This window comes from Brienomyrus brachyistius, chromosome 12 (genome assembly GCF_023856365.1).
Source record: "Brienomyrus brachyistius isolate T26 chromosome 12, BBRACH_0.4, whole genome shotgun sequence".
In the NCBI taxonomy this organism is placed as follows: Eukaryota; Metazoa; Chordata; class Actinopteri; order Osteoglossiformes; family Mormyridae; genus Brienomyrus; species Brienomyrus brachyistius.
This window is the reverse complement of record NC_064544.1, coordinates 5,137,870-5,156,422: the sequence shown is the minus strand read 5'-3', so window position 1 is coordinate 5,156,422 and position 18,553 is coordinate 5,137,870. Positions and strand designations below refer to the sequence as shown.

Genomic DNA, 18,553 nt, shown 5'->3' with positions numbered 1-18,553 from the left:
TACAGTAAATGAAGTTTCTAGATTATTTGTTTATAGTGTATATTACTACAGGCATTTTTGAGATTATGCAGTGAAGCAGGTCACCAGCTTACGTTTTTGGAAGTATGTTAAGCCTGATAAAAACAATCTGAAAACTGTCCATCCATCCATCCATACATCCTCTACCCTTCCTGTGGTGGAGGTGGTTGAAAACCATTTCTACATTAATCTTTACTCATTTCAAATACATGGTTGCAAATACACACCTCCCTGCAACCCCCCACAGTAGTCACAGCACCGGGGATATTGGCGGCACCTCATCTGCCCCCTTTGTCCCCCAACGGTCTTACTGCCCCTCCCCCCCATGCCGTTCAGCAGGAGTCACCCACCCACAACCTACACTGTGGCCTCTCCATCACAACTGACCAGGTGCGGAGTCAGCTGATGAAGATGAAAACCAGGAAGGCCGCAGGTCCAGATGGAATCAGCTCCAGACTGTTGAGGGACTGCGCAGGTCAACTGTGCCAGGTCATCACATACATCTTTAACCTCAGTCTCAGTCTGGAGAGGGTCCCCGTTCTGTGGAAGACGTCCTGCGTGGTGCCGGTCCCAAAGACAACGCACCCCAAGGAGCTGAACCACTTCAGACCTGTTGCCCTGACTTCACACCTGATGAAGACCATGGAGAGGATTGTACTTCACCACCTTCGCCCGCTAGTCAGGAGGGATCTGGACCCGCTGCAATTTGCCTACCAGCCGAACATCGGGGTGGATGACGCTGTCATCTACCTGCTGCATCGGGCCTTCTCTCACCTAGAGACGGCTAGGAGCACTGTGAGAGTCATGTTCTTTGACTTCTCAAGTGCCTTCAATACAATCCGGCCCTCAGTGCTGAGGGGGAAGTTAGAGGGAGCGGGAGTGGACCATCAGTTGTCTGCGTGGATTACGGACTACCTCACCAGGAGACCCCAGTATGTGAGACTCCGGGACTGTGTGTCTGAGGTGGTAGTCTGTAGCACGGGGGCCCCACAAGGAACAGTACTCGCCCCTTTTCTCTTCACCCTATACACTGCGGACTTCAATTACAACACGGACACTTGCCATCTACAGAAGTTTTCAGACGACACTGCCATTGTTGGTCGGGTGTCAGAGGGGAACGAGCTGGAATACAGGGGGGTCATCGATCGCTTTGTCAGCTGGTGTGAACTGAACCATCTTCATATTAATGCCAGCAAGACGAAGGAACTGGTGATTGACTTCAGCAAGAAGTCTTCTCCTACTACACCGGTGAACATCCAGGGTCTGGACATTGAAACGGTGAAGGAGTACAAATTCCTGGGTGTTCACCTAAACAACAAACTGGACTGGTCTACAAACACTGAGGCAGTTTACAAAAAGGGTCTAAGTCGTCTTCACCTGCTTAGGCGGCTAAGATCCTTTGGGGTGAACAGGACTCTCTTAAGGTCCTTCTATGACACTGTGGTAGCATCTGCTATCTTTTATGCTGTGGTCTGCTGGTGTGGTGGAATTGCAGAGAGGAACAGGGGGAAATTGGACAAACTGGTGAAGAGGGCCAGCTCTGTCCTGGGCTGCCCACTGAAATCCATCGAGCAGGTTGGGGATGAGAGGATGCGGTCTAAGCTAACATCCATTATGGACAACACCTCCCACCCCCTGCATGAGACTGTACGAGCTCTGAGCAGCTCATTCAGCAATAGACTTCTACACCCACAGTGTAGGAAGGAGCGCTACCGCAGGTCATTCTTACCAGCGGCTGTCAGACATTATAACAGTTTAGCGTGAGTATTTTTTACTCATATATGTTTAACTGACATATCACATGCTGTAACCAGGATCATTCACACCCCACCCCACCCCCGCACTTGTGTACATATCTCTGTACATTTTGTACATATCTCTGTACATCTTTATTTATTTCCAAAACTTTTGTACATTTGTATTTATATCTTTGTGTATCTACCTGCTCCTATTGTTCTATATTACGTTTTTGTGCAAGAGCTCTGTAACACCTAAATTTCTCATTCGTGGGATAATAAAGGTTTTATTCTATTCTATTCTATTCTAAATAAACAGGAGAAACTGCTTTGAGGCTAGAGACACCTGGTGGTATGTCTGGGAGCTACAATTTAATTTGTGACGATCACATTGGTCGGATTAGCCTTCAGCTACCAAGTTAAGCGGCTAACTGACCGATTTGTATTTATCCGATTCTACATGGCTATCCTGTGGCATCTATGACCGTGGGGAGCCACTCAGAACTATTTAGCAGATCAAGCTTATTGCTTTTTAATTTTAATTAAATTCCAATTGCTTCTAACTCTGGACCAATCACAGAGCACAACTTAAAGGCCCGGAGAGTTCTAAAGCCGTTCGCGTGAGCTTAGTTTGACATTTCTGCTTCAGTGTTTATTCAAACTGCACTGAATTTATTCACGCTCCAAATTAGAATATTATGAATGATGAATTATTAACGATAACAGTACCGCACATAATCTAATCCCTTCCCACAAATGAAGCTTTGTGTTGGTTATTCTCCCGCCTGTGTGCCAGTGCGAATCCCACACCCCTGTCCTACCGTGACTGGATCTGCACGCTAATTGAGCATGGAGGTGAGATAAAGGACGAATCTGGGTTGGATTCTGCTTGTCATTCTGGCAACACAAGGCAGGTAGAACCTAACATTTACTTAAACTACACATGCACGATTCGCTTGGAGTCCAGTAGTTTTAAACTTTGTTCTGCCTCACGTTTCTGTAGTGGAAGTTCTTTTTCTGTATTGCATTAAACCGTGGAGTTCAGGTATTTTATTATAATCTTACCCAGAAGCATCCAAACAAGGTAATCGCCTAAATAAATCCCTTGAATTGTTTATATAGTTCATATGTAACACGTGTTTAAGGGGTACGGATACATTTAGCCAGCATCTGCAGATATGTCACACCACCTTGCAATGGCAGACACGCAGAGATCACATGACCTTTGGTGGTGTTACAATAACGCGCGTGAAGACCATCGCCTTCATCCTGTCTTGCCTCCACCCTTTACCAGAGACCCTGTTCCCTTTCCGCTCAGCTGTCTCCAGACGTGGAAACATCAGGTACATTAAGTCAAATCCAGACCAAGATTGTGTTTCAGCCAACCAGTTGAGTGTAAAGAGTCACAGTTACAGTGCAGTCAACTGGTTGGATGAGACAAAATCTTGGTCTGGATTTTTGCTTTTTAAGCACCTGAACTCCCCACCTCCAGCTGTATATTCTTTTCTCTCACTTCCTCACTCTATTGTTAGTGTGAACAGTACGGGAAACCCCACACTGCAGCGCTATCTTTGCTCTCCGCTTGATGCTCTCCTACATTGTCAGCAAATTCACTGCTTTGATTCTCCTAATTACCAGGGATTTGTCTCCTGTTTCCTTCTTTTGTCAACCAATTGACACTGAGTTCTTCTCACAACAAATATATCAGCTGATTCTGCCATTTTTCATCTAAAAGCCTGCAACGTGCACATAGTCCAGATTCAAGACTACAAACTTCACGGAAAGTTAAGCAGCCACACAGCATCTTCTGCATGTCATGAGCTGCACACATTCTCCACGCAGACGTATCCACAATAGGATTAGCCAGAAACGCTGCGTTCCCCTAACCCCACACTGCAGGTTTGATGCTGAAATAAACATCGCTGAAACATTCTTGTAATACTCTATCCCTGACATGTTCATCAAGTACAAAAGCACAGTGTGCCAAGGATAACAATTTTATTCTGAAATCGATGCCATTAATGTCTGTAAGGCGTGTATTTGTATTATGAGGCTGAACAGACACACGCAGCCACATGCCGGTCGTCTCCATGCCTGTGCACTGGCAGGAAACCCGGCATCCGTGTTCTCGCCCGGTTACGACCAGCTCATCTCTCTTTGCCTCTTGCCGAAGCTCAATCTTTGCAATGATAATCTGCCACACGGGGCATGGAACGCAACAAAAATCCAAAAAGAGCTGTGATAGTAAGACTAGGGGAGACAAAGAGTTGTACAGACATGGAATCCTCCCACCCAGGTGATGTGTGACTATATTCAATGGGGATGATTACAACTTGTGTATTTGTTTTTTTATTTTTTTTTGCTACATATAATCTGAAGATCAGAAGTAGAAATTAAAAGAAAATAAGATGGTAAATAAAGTGTCAAACATTACAGAAAAGTTTCTTTCTAGTGTGACATTGCACCCAGGGATAAGAGTTTAATTGCAGTGCAGTACAACATTTTAATTGATTTATGCTCACATTAAGGAAACTGATGTTCAGCAAATATTGTAACGTTAACGTGACTTCTCAAAGTGATGTCCTATGAAGTATCAAACACAATGATGAAGAGTAGCCCAGGCAGCGCCGCACTGAGCCTGACGCTCGTGCACTCGCATGTTGCGCCGCATATCCGCCTCGCGACAGGTGAACGGCGCGCCTCCATCTTTGACATGGCGATGTAGGGCGAAGGGACGCGGGACGCATGTAGCGGCTCTGCGATCGCAACAGCGTGCAGAAATAGCGTGGAAATGCTTTCCGGGCTCCGTGTCGCTGCCTTCGGAGATCCACTGTAAAGGCAGGACAGGCAAGTAGAATGAGCAGGAGGGGGACGGGGCACTTCACGAAGGCGCGTTGGTAAATGCACAATCAGCGCTATTTAATATCTCCAAATTGCAGGGCGTGGGATATTTGCTTTTAAGGAAAGCGCCAATCATATGGTGAGTCTGTATTCTTTTTGCCTGTTTTATGTATGTGACATGAAGCAAAAGATAATATTTATATATTGCTCCCCCTTATCCATCTCCATTTTCTGCATCTCGTGGTCCATCTTCCAGCATGGTGGATGTTCTGTCTTTTTGGTTTTTTTTCTCCTCTCTTTTCCCTCTGTAGGCAAAACATTTAAAAAACAGTGGAACGAATTTAAGTGTAAGTAGAATGCCAAAACGCGTCCTGGTTTTATGTCTCCGAGATTAAATTGGTATTACCGAAATAGCGATTATTATGATGCGAGCTTTTTTAAATAATTGTGTCGGTGGGATGTGAAAGCCACGTGACAAGATGTAAACCTGCGTTACTCTGAACGAAAATGGTGAGCATGCAGTGCGTCCCACTGAACTGCTTTCTGCTAACAGTTCATTTCATACGGACGAAGGAGCCATTTTGTTGTTTTTCATCCAATTACGGTCAGTGTCATCAATCAATCATTTACAATAAAACATTAACATGAATGAAACAGAAGATTAAATGGACATAAATAAATTATTAAAATAACCCAGTATGGATAAATTTTATTTAATGAACAATGTCTATATATATATATATATATATATATATATATATATATATATATATATAAAATTACGAGAATACACTCTTATATTAAACTAAATTACGTGGGTATAAGTTTTACTGCGGGACATGTGACAGGTAATTATTTGTGCAACTTTGTTGCCAGACTTGTCAGACAGTACCCTTCATGCCCTGTCAGAAACCCCCTCTAAGTTCCTAACTCCACCTCCACGGACCAGCAGGTCTTTCGCTGTTACTCTTCAGGCAAAGTTTTTGGAACCAAGAATTCCAGGAATGTGGATTATTCCACTCGTCCATTTGTCAAAAATCGATAAGGGTCTGTTCAGACCTTGTGAGGCTCGGAACTCCTCTCACTGCGCTCCTCTCACTGTGCTCCTCACACTGTACTCCTCTCACTGTACCCTTGGTCTCCACAGCAGTGGGAGGTCATTGCTGGAGTTTGTCTGAAGCGCTCGTCCACAGTCCCCTCCGCTAACACTTCTGTTTGCCTAAGAATCAGGCAGCACCTTTGCGTTCCCCTTCCATAGGAGTTACCATTTCTGCTTGGTGACACGTGCCATGAAAAGTGATCATTTGTGGGACTTGTGTGTGTGGTTTGCAGCTGGATATCTGTGAGAATCACTCGCGTTTCATCCACTTCATATGTTTTTTTCCAGTGTTTTCATGTAAGCTCTAGACTAGAAGAAACTCTTAAGAAAGCTTTTGGTTTTCGTTCTCAAAACCTGGAAGCTTCTTCTGTGGCTTTTATTAAGTAATCTGCTGTTCCAACAAGAGCGTCGTCTCATCGATTCAAATGAAATTGAGTAATTTAAGTAATTTATTAGGTGCTGGCAATTGACAAAGAGTACGAAGGAAAGCTGTTAAGGTCTAATAAGAATCGCTGGCCCCCGGTACACAAGAACACCTGATGTTGTATCGTTTAAAAGTATACATATATAATTTTAACCAGTCAAACAGCAACATTTAATTTCAGATGTCGTTGACAGGGAGACATGTCAATAAGAAGAAAATTTGTCAAAAAACGGACTAACTAGGTGTACTAAGCAGGAAATGAGTCCCAGCACATGTGAGGGGGCGGATGGATACGTGGAGGGAATACGGACCGCGACGCAGTCAGTATCAAATCACGACACGGCTAATGTTATAAAGGAAAGTTTAATTTGACTTATATTTTCATTTATAGTTGTTCACTCAACTTCCCAAATGCTTAACAAGAATAAAAAATCAGCAGTTTATAAAATATATGGAAAAGTGGTAAAAACCTGGCGTGTCTGGAAACTTTTTTGACTGGTCGTGTGCACTGCAGTAAGATGGAAGAGCAAAAAAAACAAGCACTGCAAAATGTCTGTTCCGCTTCAACTTTGACAGGAAGCCCCACAGGGAGGCCAGTGCAGGACAGATATGTGTACAGGTTCCATTTATGTCAACGGCGTTACCTGTCATTTGGAGAAACTGCTGGTGCAGATTGTGTGACAGTGATGCCACTCATTTCTCAGTCATCAGCACATAATTGTAATCGCCGATGTCAGCAATATTCTGCAGGGGAAATAAAGACAATGAGTGGAATCCAAGAATCGTGTTTATTTCAAGACCGGATGTGTGTTGTGACTCACTGTTCCGGTCCAGAGAGTTTGCAGAGTAGCTCACATTGATTTCTCTGTTATGGAATTAGCACTAGTAGATAATGGAAAACTTGCAGTGGGCCCAGCAGAGAGCCCTGTGGCACTGCTCACTGCTAAAGTAAGAGAATGTATTACAGTTGGTTAGACTGTACTAACTGTAATCACGATGAAAAATACATATATTTAACAAACTTTCGCAACGTTAAGTTTTTAGCAAGGTCCGTGACCTACGTAAACTATTACTTTTAAATTATGTATATACGCAGGAAGTCTCACTTATCCATTGAAGAATATGCCATATTAAGGGACTGCAGGTGTTTGAATTACAAACAGAAAGGATTTTTTGCCCGTAGTTGTAGATGATCACAGTGATGGGTCATGCAGAGTCTAACCCAGGCCTCGATGCCTCGTTCTTTCCTTTTAGGCTCCTCAGTTTGTGCATTTGAAGATGAGCGTGATCAGATTCGTCTTCCTGGTGCTGCTCTTCTCCCTGCTGATGCTGGAGGGATCAGCAAAAGAAAAATCTGCAAAGAAGGGCAAAAAGAAAGGAAAGCAGGTCTACTGCCCCTCGTGAGTGCCGCCCTGCTGGTCGCTTTGTGCCGGTGATGCTTCAAATGAGAGGCATTCAGTTTACACCCGGAATGTTTTTCGTATAGGCTTAATTTTTTTGGGCTTTTTTTTTAATTGAAAAAGCGTGGAGTGTCAGTGTGTGTCAGTGTCTGTAGGATGCAGCCTCTTAGGTTTCGCAGTTAATGTTTTTTGGGTTGTCAGATTCCTCGGGAGAGCGTGTGGGGCTGGGGGATGTTTCGGAAAATGGGCTTTGATCTTTGGAGCTGAAAGTATTCACACTTGACTTCACATTTCAGCAAAACTTTCCCTGAGTTTTGGAACTAAAAAGTTCCCTGAGATTCACGCAACAACACGAAGAGAGAGTTTATTTGGCCGAGTTTTCAGGAGAGCGGTGGGTTGAAATGCCACTTGTTTCAGGTGTTACTTCAGTACCTTTCACCGGTATTATTGAAGTTACCACAACTGTTTAATGCAGACTATGACGCCTCATCCTTTGTGGGAATCATAGGACCAGTTAGCAAATCTCCCAATGGAGTCTCCCACACTGAAACATGGTGTGAATGTACAATTTTAGGCATATAATTGTTCCCACTACCATTTGTTGACAGTGTTGTTTCCTCAGATGTTTCAGTCGTGTTGATCTTGGTGAGGCGTCTGAGCAGAACTCGCTGTTGTCCTGATTTCTGCAGGCAGTTGTCATCTGAGGATCTTGCTCGAGTTCCTGCCAACTCCACGAGCAACATACTGAACAGGCTGCTGGTGAGCTACGACCCCAGAATCCGGCCAAACTTCAAAGGTTGGTCTGGCCCCATGTTCTTGGTTACCTTTGTGTGACAGTAAACAGTTTCTGTCCATTTGACACAATAATATATAACATGTATTTTTGGTGAGGTGGTATTCATAGAAATTTGAGACACATTCAGAAATCCATCCATCCATCTATCCTCTAATCATTTACCCTGGAGGGGCTGGAGTCTGTCTGGGTCTGTCACATGGCACAAAGTTGGGGTACACCCTGGATGGCTGTCATTCCATTGCAGGGCACATACACAGGAATACGATCAAACAAATGATGTATCACTATGGATCAATATGGATCCTGTAGAGACACCGATCAGCCTAAGTGCACGGATTTCAACTGTGGCTGGAAATCGGAGTACCCAGAGGAAACCCACATGATTCCCGGAGAACATGCAAATTCCTCTTGTTGTACTCAGAATCTGAATTTATTAAGTGGCCTTTCTCTGTCTGGTAGATGTTTTTGCCAAGTTCAGCATAAAGAGGTCCTGATCCAAAGATGTTTCACACATGCCTCACTCTAGCTAGGGGCACCCAGCAATGACAAGAAGCCTGGACGCGGGCAGGCATGAAATGGTTAAGAGAAAAATGAAGAGGATCCATAACAAAGTAATCCGCACATATATGCTGGGCAGCGATGGGGCAAACTGCTAAGGGGCCGCCATGCCGCCGGGTTCCCCTGGTTACCCTGGTTACCATGGCTGCCTTTACGCTGCACAATCCCCCGGCAGACAAACGGAGACCAGCTGTGCCTAATTGAGGGACGTCATCAATCTGCAAATCCTAGGGTTCTCACGGCTGCCACCTGGCTTCTGCCTGCACTAAATTGACTGCTAACAAATGTAAAATTTTAATTATAGATTGGAATTGGCGTCTGCTCTGTGATATATGGAGTGCTTTGTGGAACTAGTCGGCCAGAATTGTCTTACCTGAAATAACTCGCTGTTTTATTTCCTAGGCATTCCAGTGGAGGACAAAGTGAACATCTTCATAAACAGCTTTGGCTCCATCCAGGAAACCACCATGGTATGACAAGTGTTGGCCAGTGACGACCTTTTTGATTGATTATGGCTGGTTGGCTTTTATGTGTCCCTATTGTCATTGAATGAATAAGAGGATAAATGTTTTTCTCATATAAAAACATTTTGATGAAGTTGTCTTCTCCCCTATATAAAGTGTGTTTCTCAATACCAAGATCAAAGATCGTACTTGTGTTCTTGCTACCGTGCCTCCCAAGAACTAACTTGGGTCGCAGTGGATCATGTGATTATCCTTGATATTTGGGGCGGGGCAAGGATGCCACCTGGGACTTTTACCGTCCCCCCCCCGTGCTTCTGTTCTTGAGCAGAAGAACTGGTTTTCGGCAATGGAAGACGACGTAAAACGGGTACGCTGAAGCGCAAGTACGGTCAAGTGCACATATTCGGAAACACGCAAAGTTGTTACGGACTGAGGGCATGGTGCAGATGAGGGGAAAAAGGGTGACGATCCACATGCGAATCCAAGACGGAAAGGGGTTTATAGTAAGGAAACTGAATACACTGGGAAAAACTACAACCAAACCGCAAAGAAACCAGGTCCAGGAACAAGGCAACACCTAGGAGCAAGAACAGGCAAGGGAACAACATGCAGGAACACAGCACAAAGTCAGTGACTCACTAAGGAACTGAACACAGGCAGCAGGGCAAACAAGGAACAGGTGGGCAGATTACAGAGCATGAAAAAATTAGAAATTAGGATTATGGTATCAAATGAAAGAGCACAAAAATCCTCAAAAAATATCTACAAATACGGCTATGTGACCTCCATGTGGTTTTGTGCTGGAGGGTCACATTTTGTCTTCGAAATGGACTCCCTTGCTTCTCCGGGAATCACCCTCAGACCATTAATCTAAGTCTGATTAAACCGTGACTCTCTGTGGCATTTTCACTATAGCTGTCCCTTCATTCCTTCATTATGCCTGTGTTTTCTAGATGGCTAAGGTTTGGTTATGTAACAAATGTTAAATTCGAATATTATATTGAATAGATATTACTAACTGTATAAACTGTAGACAAGTGGCCTATGCACTCAGCCAAACCCCATTTACTATTATGCTCACGACTGAACTTGGTGTTTGAAGAACAGTGAGCCTCAGAGCTTCTTCGGGCTGTTTGGAATAGCCAGGGGATCTTCTGACATTTCCGACGCCCTCGAATTTCACAACAGCAGCCCATCTGTAAGACGCCTCGCTGTTGTGTACCAACGATCCTTGGGGCGGCTTTGACGGCCTTCAAACGAAACCTCAGGAGCACGTGACTGGAGAAATCTTAACTCTCAGAAGCTGTTGACTAATCGTGCTTAATGAAGTCTATTCTTCACTGCGACAGTACCTTCCTGTTTAAGTATATAAACGTTAGACCTGACAGAAACACAGCCCCTGGGACTCAGCGGGTGTCCTTCAAGTCCAGATTACACCATGGACTTTACAATTAAAAGCATAAACATAAATAGCACATCTTATGTCAAACCGGTAGGTGGAGCTTCTCAGGATTTGCTGTGTAGTATTTTTTAGATACTTTGCACCAAAAAGTAGTTACTGTAAGAAAATATATCAGTTTTTGGTTAGAGACGTCAGTTTCTCAGATTTAAACTTTGGTTGCACTTCTGACTGTACCGATACGGTTTATGTGGAAATGCAGCTTCTTTAGTGTTTAATCTCCATCGTAATCAGGATTACAGAGTGAACATCTTCCTGAGGCAGCGGTGGAACGATCCCAGACTGCGGCTCCCCACGGAATTCAAGTCTGACGCCCTCACTGTGGACCCCAAGATGTTCAAATGCCTTTGGAAACCAGACTTGTTCTTCGCCAACGAGAAGAGCGCCAACTTCCATGATGTCACACAGGAGAACATCCTGCTGTTCATTTTCCGCAACGGTGATGTGTTGATTAGCATGAGGTAATCGGGTCAGATCTCAACCTGCTCTGGGACGCATCTTTATGGGTGGTTGACAGAAAGATAAATACTCAGAAAATTTAAGATCAATTGTTAAACAGTAAACAAAGTAGCATTCAGTTAGTATTTCTTTAACGAAGAAATATCATAGCATCCGAAATGAAACCAAGTTTGATTTTCATGACTCGTTCTTGCTATGTGTTTCCTCTGTGCCCAATCTCCAGGTTATCGGTCACTTTATCCTGCCCTCTGGATCTGACTTTATTCCCCATGGACACCCAGCGATGCAAGATGCAGCTAGAGAGTTGTATGTGAAGCTGGGTTGCTTCTTATTATGTTATTTTACCCTGTAAGCTAAGCTACATTAGCGAAATACTTAGCGCATTACCTGTTGTGATAGCAGTTACTGTAGCGGAAGAGAATTGGGCAATATATGTAGTTGCTGTTCTGGGAAAATGTTGCAATTTTCATTAACCAAAATATGCATCGCAAATATTTAGTTTCATATGTGTGTGTGTGTGTGTGTGTGTGTGTGTGTGTGTGTGTGCGCGTATTTCAGTTGGTTACACGACAGATGACCTAAAGTTCAGTTGGCAGTCTGGAGACCCAGTGCAAATGGATGAAATTGCACTGCCTCAGTTTGACCTTAAACAAGAGGATATCGAATATGGAAATTGTACCAAATACTACAAGGGGACCGGTAGGTCTGGCGTTTCTTCCCGTTAATGTAAAGTTGAGTAAACATGCTTTTTGTCCACAGTCGATGCTTGTACTTATAAATTTGAAGGACGATCTAACCGTGAATTGCTTTAAAACTGCCGTCCTTTTTGCGGTGCGTCATTCTTACGATAAGATACCGTAGAACTCAAGCTGTGGCCCCAGATCGACTTCTCCTGACATCATGTGTCTCATGACAGCCCCATAATTACCGTCAAGCCGAAATTACGAAGCATTCATTTAGCTTGGCAGTGCAATATGGTTTGGGGGTGCAAATGCCCTCCATACATGAATAATTCTCTTTGGGAAAAAAAAATACTATTGGCAGAAAATAAATGAGGAGAAAGTAATTTCTTTCCTTTGGAGTTCAGCTTTGGCAGAACCTACTCGTATATCTGGCAGCACCGCAGAAGCCTCTCATAACTAGCTAATATGCAGCCAAATGTATATGATGAAGAATAGCCTGAAAAGCGGCCTGCTGTACATTTCTGTCGAGTTCCAGGCTACGGCCTCAGAGTCACACTGCCTTTATCCCCAACTAAACTTCTCTACTCGTGTTCCTCATGCTGCGGTTACTATGCTTGCAGACCTCTGTTGTGCACTTGTGCGTGTCTCTTGCTTTTGTTGTGTGTGTTTGTGTATTCATGTACTTTTGTGGTTTGTAGCATGTTGAAGACAAAATGTGACATTCGGCAAGAAGGTCTGTGAGGTTTCCTTGAACTTGTCTTAGACTGGGTGAAGAGACTATTCTGCAGGTGCTCTTATACATGCTTTCTATGTATAAGGAAATACTTTCCATTTAAGTTGTTTTAATAGTGTTTTTTTTTCTCTCTCTCTTTTTATACATATGCATCCCCTAAAATTGTATGTTGATTACCGATAGACTTAATGGTTAGTTATGTGTAGTATCTAATTATATTAGAATACTGTTATTATACGTATTAATGGTGAATGCAGATCCACAACATACACAGAGCTGCTAAAACTCCATGGCATTTGTTTTAAGCAAGCTCGCATTCTCTAGCATGCCTTCACACGCTGTCGTTGATGCAAGGCGGCAGGGGGGGGCGGGTGGGGGTGTCGCAGGCTTTAAATGCGCGGGTCTGTGTCTGCTGCAGGACACGGTTGCCTTTTGTTCCCTCTTGGCGTGCCCCACGGCACCGCGCCTGTTAAAGCAGGTCTCAGAGAGAACCGCCAGCCAGCCGGCCATGACGTCGCGCTCAGTCGCGTGCGATGTGCGGCGCTGGGGTGGCCTTTAGGAGGCGCCAGAGGGACAAAAGGGCAAAAGTTTAGCACTAATCCAGCCTGATAACTGCCTGGCAAACAAAAGCAAAACGGTAGCCTGTGTTGGAAGTGGTCACTCATCAAGAATAGTGCATTATCTCAAAAGATGCTAAAGACAATAATTTTTTTGAGTGTTACAAAATGGGCATTAACTTCAGGAAAAATGTGTTTGTATGCTTTCTGGGCTTATTTTCAGAAATCCCCATGAAGGACGTTTTATGGTCCTGCGTGTCCGTGCGCCGCCTTTTGAGTAGTGACGTCCCATGGTTAATTGGCTTCCCTGTTCCCGCTTGCTTTATGTTTTAATGGCCTGGGTGACCTGCATGTAGACGTCCATGCGCTTATTTGCTTTTAGCGGGAAATGCCTGCCTGTCGCACTCGGCGTCCGGGCCCCGGCTCAGAGTGCCTGTCTCCGCAGGGTATTACACCTGCGTGGAGGTGATCTTCACTCTGAGGCGCCAGGTTGGCTTCTACATGATGGGCGTCTATGCGCCCACGCTGCTGATCGTGGTGCTGTCCTGGCTGTCCTTCTGGATCAACCCGGACGCCAGCGCCGCCCGAGTCCCTCTGGGTATAAATGCCAAGGCCGCCTCGTCGGACCTGTCCGAAAATCACCGCCCCGCCGCCCCATTCCATCTCTGAAACCCCTCCCACCCCAATCACGCCCTGGTGTCGTGTTACCATCCCGTCTCCACTCACCTGTCCCTCTCGCCCTGAGGGCAGCAGGAAAATGGCTTCATCTCAGGTCAGTCACGTCTCGCCTGAGTGTCCGTGCCTGTGGGTGTGAGTGGTACGTTCTGTGTGTCATCCGCTGCGATTCAGTTTGTCATGTCCTGATGGATACATACCTGCTCTTCACTCACTGGGAAGTGGGGAATTTCAGTCGAGTAACTGTTTGACTTGCATAACAGTGTGAAAGAGAGGCTGCTTAGAAAAGGATTTAACTCTGTTTCCTCTTTACGTTTATTACAAATGTTAGTAGTATAGTTATTGTCTGACACGTGTGGAGTACAATATTTAATGATGTTTTTGGTAAAATCCACCTGTCAAAGCAAAGTAATGTGATATGATAAATGTGTAAGTATATTACTGGATGTGATGTTTCCTTGGTAACAGTAGCAGTGTAGCTTGGACAAAGGGGTGTTGATTTGCCGGCGTGTTCCGCGTTGCGCTGTTGACCCGCGGATCTCCTGCCCCCAGGCATCCTGTCGGTGCTGTCGCTCTCCTCCGAGTGCACCTCCCTGGCCTCAGAGCTCCCCAAAGTGTCGTATGTCAAGGCCATCGACATCTGGCTCATCGCCTGCCTGCTGTTCGGCTTCGCCTCGCTGGTGGAGTACGCTGTAGTGCAGGTGATGCTCAACAACCCCAAGATGATCGAGGCGGAGAAGGCAAAGCTGGCCAGCAAGGAGAAGGCAGCGGGCAAGGGCAGCAGCATCAACGGCGCCGGGGGTACGCCCCTCCACATCAGCACGCTCCAGGTCAGCGCGACGCCCGCCCGCCATTCCTCCCTTCGGCTGCCTCCTCATCCACATCCAAATCCGCTCGGCAAACTTCGTAAATAATTAGTAATCATCTCACTCTGTTTATTTTATAATATAATAAATAAATAAGCCTTATTTTCACTGGTACAAGTAGGATGAAATATTTGCACATACTGCACATGCACACATGGATACCTACATATGTACACACAGACCTACATGTCCAGACATACATACACATGCATATATACGAACATATATACATACTTACATATATACGAACATAAATACATTCATATGTACACACACACGCATATAATTTACATGCGGTCATATGAAACGCAGCAACATACAAGAAGTGCGGAAAGGTGTTGAGGTTAATAGGGATTCTCATGGATTCTTTAAAATGCTGCATCTCGTACGGGAATGACTGACCACTCCCTCGTACGACTTGAATTTCCGCTTCCCTCCGTAATAACCGTGAGAATGTAATCTGCATTCATTAAAGTATAAACAATGATCTCCACGAAGGATGGAAACATGCAGAGGGGTGACGCTTGGGCCGATTGCCGGTCCCTCTGCATCAGTGCAGGTAATGCAGCGTTTATGTCAGACAGGCTGTTTGTGTAATATCCAGACTGAGGAAAAACCTGGCTATTATAGCCGGTTTGGGCCGAAGTGACACTTCATTATGGATTTAGACGTAGCGTGTGCTCTGTAAGCGCGTCCCAACGGGCTCCTTTCCGCTTTAGCGCGTCAGTGCGGTGATCCGTGACCGCCGCCCGTGCGCACGCCAGTCGTCAGTAACAGACGGTAACCCCGGGTTTATGACATCATGGCGCGTGCATCGCGCTCTCTCCGCAGGGATGAGGGAATCCCGACGAGGAACGGCCCTCTGCTTAACAGCCCAGTGCTTGCGAAAAGGAGGGAGGGGCCAAGCGTGCTTCCTGGCGGCCTTGCCCGTCAGATGCTCTCGCGCCGATTTTGGGGATTAGTCTGCAGAGGGAATCTCTATCATGCCAGAGCAACTGGACTGGAAAACCGACAGCAACATATATTTTATATGGAGTACCTTTGTTTAAAATTCATTAAAAAAAACTAGTATGGATATTTACAGGGAGATAACGGCGGGATGATTAACAGGACCATGTGATTTGGGGTTGTGATGAAGGAACAGCGGCTGCATTTGGGACTGAGAGAAGAGACGGATTTAGCAAAAATACTCTGATGGAATGAACACAAAGTAGCTATATCAGCATGAGCATGAGAGTAGCACACAAAGCAGATCGGCTGTCGGATCTTGGAAACGATAATCTGGCCACCAGTCTGGTTTTGTTTACCAGAAGCAGTTAGTCTCCAGACACAAGGTGAAGCCCCAGCAAAGTCGTAGTTTGAGCTGATTACCAAAATGTAAGTCGTGCCAGGTATGCGTCTGGAAATACACTGTTTAACAAAGATATTATACTGTCCCAGTAGTTTAACATTTTTGTTTTGGTTCCCTTCTAGGTTGTAGGCTTGTTACGTTTGAGGCCAACATCCAAAATATTAAAACATTATAAATCATATGCTGACAGCCGACTTCATTTTGTAATTCGACGGTTGTAAAATTACAGCAATATTATGATACCATCTAAAGCCAAACATACCGGACTTGGAAAGAATTTCGGGAGAGAAGCCGATTTTAAGCAGCCTTGACAGGACCGGATGAAGGCTGGCGGTAATTAGTCAGTTGGGCTAAGGTTGGAGGATGTGCGTGACTTTGATCACTGTAGCAGGAATCTGGGAGTCGGTCTTTTTAAATTAGAGGCTTTCGTGAAATAGGAAACGATATTTCCTCAAGGAAATAAGAGGCGTCGCTGGTGCTATAGGTCACGCCGGCCGACTTTATGACCGCGAGGCGCCCGGAGTGAAAGGAAACATTTAGCTCTTTGTGTCTCTCGCTAGGGCAAGATCGTCAGCGTCTGTGGCGTTAGCTTGCTGGCGCCGTGGCGACCGTGGACCCTGCTCACACGTGTGTCCCCCCCCCCCCAAGCTCCCGGTCCCCCTGCGGTGAACCGGCGTCCCTAAATGAAAGAAAAAACTACAAATATAATCCATCAAAGACGCGTGGGGAATTCAGCACTCTTTGCAGGTCTTAACGGCAGAGATTTGTGTTGGGTTCCTTATGGGTTCCTGAGAAATATGAGGATAAATATTACTACCTTTAAAAACCTAATAAGGCTACATTTGCATATGTGACCCATCACCACGAAATGAGTCTGGTAGAATTACACCCATAAGACTCATTTCGTGGTGATGGGTCACATATAAGTGGAATATTCCTAAAACCTGCTATTCCTGTCTCCTAAAAGTCTATGTACGCAGACCAAGATATCGGTGGAAAACAAGCAAAATGTAGTTTGTTTTTAAATCAGTGTTGCATGATTCTGTTTTTTCATTCATGGCTGCATGGCCGTGTTGGACTTGTAACTGAATGGGTGACTGTGGGAGTTCATAGCTAAAATGAGGCCTTGTGCGCGCTGGTCAGAACAGCGGGAGTGAGGATCATGTTAGACCTGAGTTCGCTGGCTCGGTAAATCACGCAGGCTTCGCTTTCCAGGTGGCGGAGACGAGGTGCAAAAAGGTGTGCACGTCCAAGTCGGACCTGCGCTCCAATGACTTCAGCATCGTGGGCTCACTGCCTAGGGATTTCGAGCTGTCGAACTTTGACTGCTACGGCAAGCCCATCGAGGTGGGAGGAGCTATCGGCAAGTCGCAAGCGAAGAACAACAAGAAGCCGGCGCCGCCGAAACCCGTCATTCCCTCCGCGGCCAAACGCATCGACCTCTACGCCCGCGCGCTCTTCCCATTCTCCTTCCTCTTCTTCAATGTTATATATTGGTCTATATATTTGTGATATAAACATATATACACTATATACACACATTTTGTCTCCATTAGTGGCACCACCCATGTTGTTTGTTCATATTATCCGTCTACATCAGGAGAGGATAGAATATATTTCATGGACCAGCTATACGAATATTCCGGAAACAGCAGGTGCAAGGCGGGGAATTGGACTGGGAATGTTGTCCAGGGTAGGACAAGTGGGTATGGAAATGAATGAACTATATGGAGTAATGGTTATATTTACGATGAAAAAGCTCCAATCCTGAAGCAGCGTGTCAGCTCAGTGCCCGATACGCTTAGCTACCGCAAAAAGTGAAGGAGGATGGGTGATAACGGCTTCATTTTTATTTTATTACCAAATAAAACCCTATTACCTTGCATGTAAAAAGCGCATAAATGAAGATAGAATATTTAAAGTTTGCTATGATAATTATTTATGATCATTATTGATATTATCGACTTAACCGAACATCATGCTGATTTTACGATGCTCGACGCCATGACCTCTGTGACAGGTGAGATTCCGTCATGTGACCCATGCATTGAATTTAAAAGTATGCGGACGAAGTGGTCCTATGTAAACATGAACATGTATGTGTACATACATGCATGTATGTAAGCATAGCCAATAAAAATCAGATGTCTGAGCTGCTACATTTAATCCCGAGCCTGTATTTGCTTTGCAGAAGTTACATATGTTTGCGTGTGTGTTTGCTTTCTGTTTTCATGGGTTTATTGGCAGAGTAAATTATACTTAAGGCTTAAAATTAGCATTTTCCTTCATGCTAAAGGCAGTTCTACCATCACGTGATGACATTCGTCACTGATGCTCATGTGATGCATTTTTCACCCAGTTTACTGATTAGCCCACAGTTGAGTGAATGAAAAATGTATTCAAACATTCCACTTCTTATTGTGTGAATATACCT

The 18,553-nt window shown here is 44.9% G+C and overlaps 1 protein-coding gene across 2 annotated transcripts; it reads left to right on the top strand.

Annotated features, from left to right (window-relative positions):
- The first annotated feature begins 4,373 nt into the window (after positions 1–4,373).
- Positions 4,374–18,285, top strand: glrbb (glycine receptor, beta b). Of its 2 annotated transcripts, XM_048971381.1 has the most exons (11): positions 4,374–4,601; positions 4,694–4,734; positions 7,373–7,518; positions 8,208–8,314; positions 9,275–9,342; positions 11,030–11,256; positions 11,478–11,560; positions 11,813–11,953; positions 13,673–13,825; positions 14,455–14,732; positions 17,335–18,285. In XM_048971381.1, the coding sequence occupies exons 1-11, from the start codon at positions 4,412–4,414 to the stop codon at positions 17,629–17,631; spliced, it is 1,731 nt and encodes a 576-aa protein (XP_048827338.1). In that variant the 5' UTR covers positions 4,374–4,411; the 3' UTR covers positions 17,632–18,285. The 2 variants fall into 2 exon arrangements, with proteins under 2 accessions (XP_048827338.1, XP_048827339.1); XM_048971382.1 differs by lacking the exon at positions 4,694–4,734 and having other exon boundaries at positions 4,476–4,601.
- The last annotated feature ends 268 nt before the right edge of the window (positions 18,286–18,553 follow it).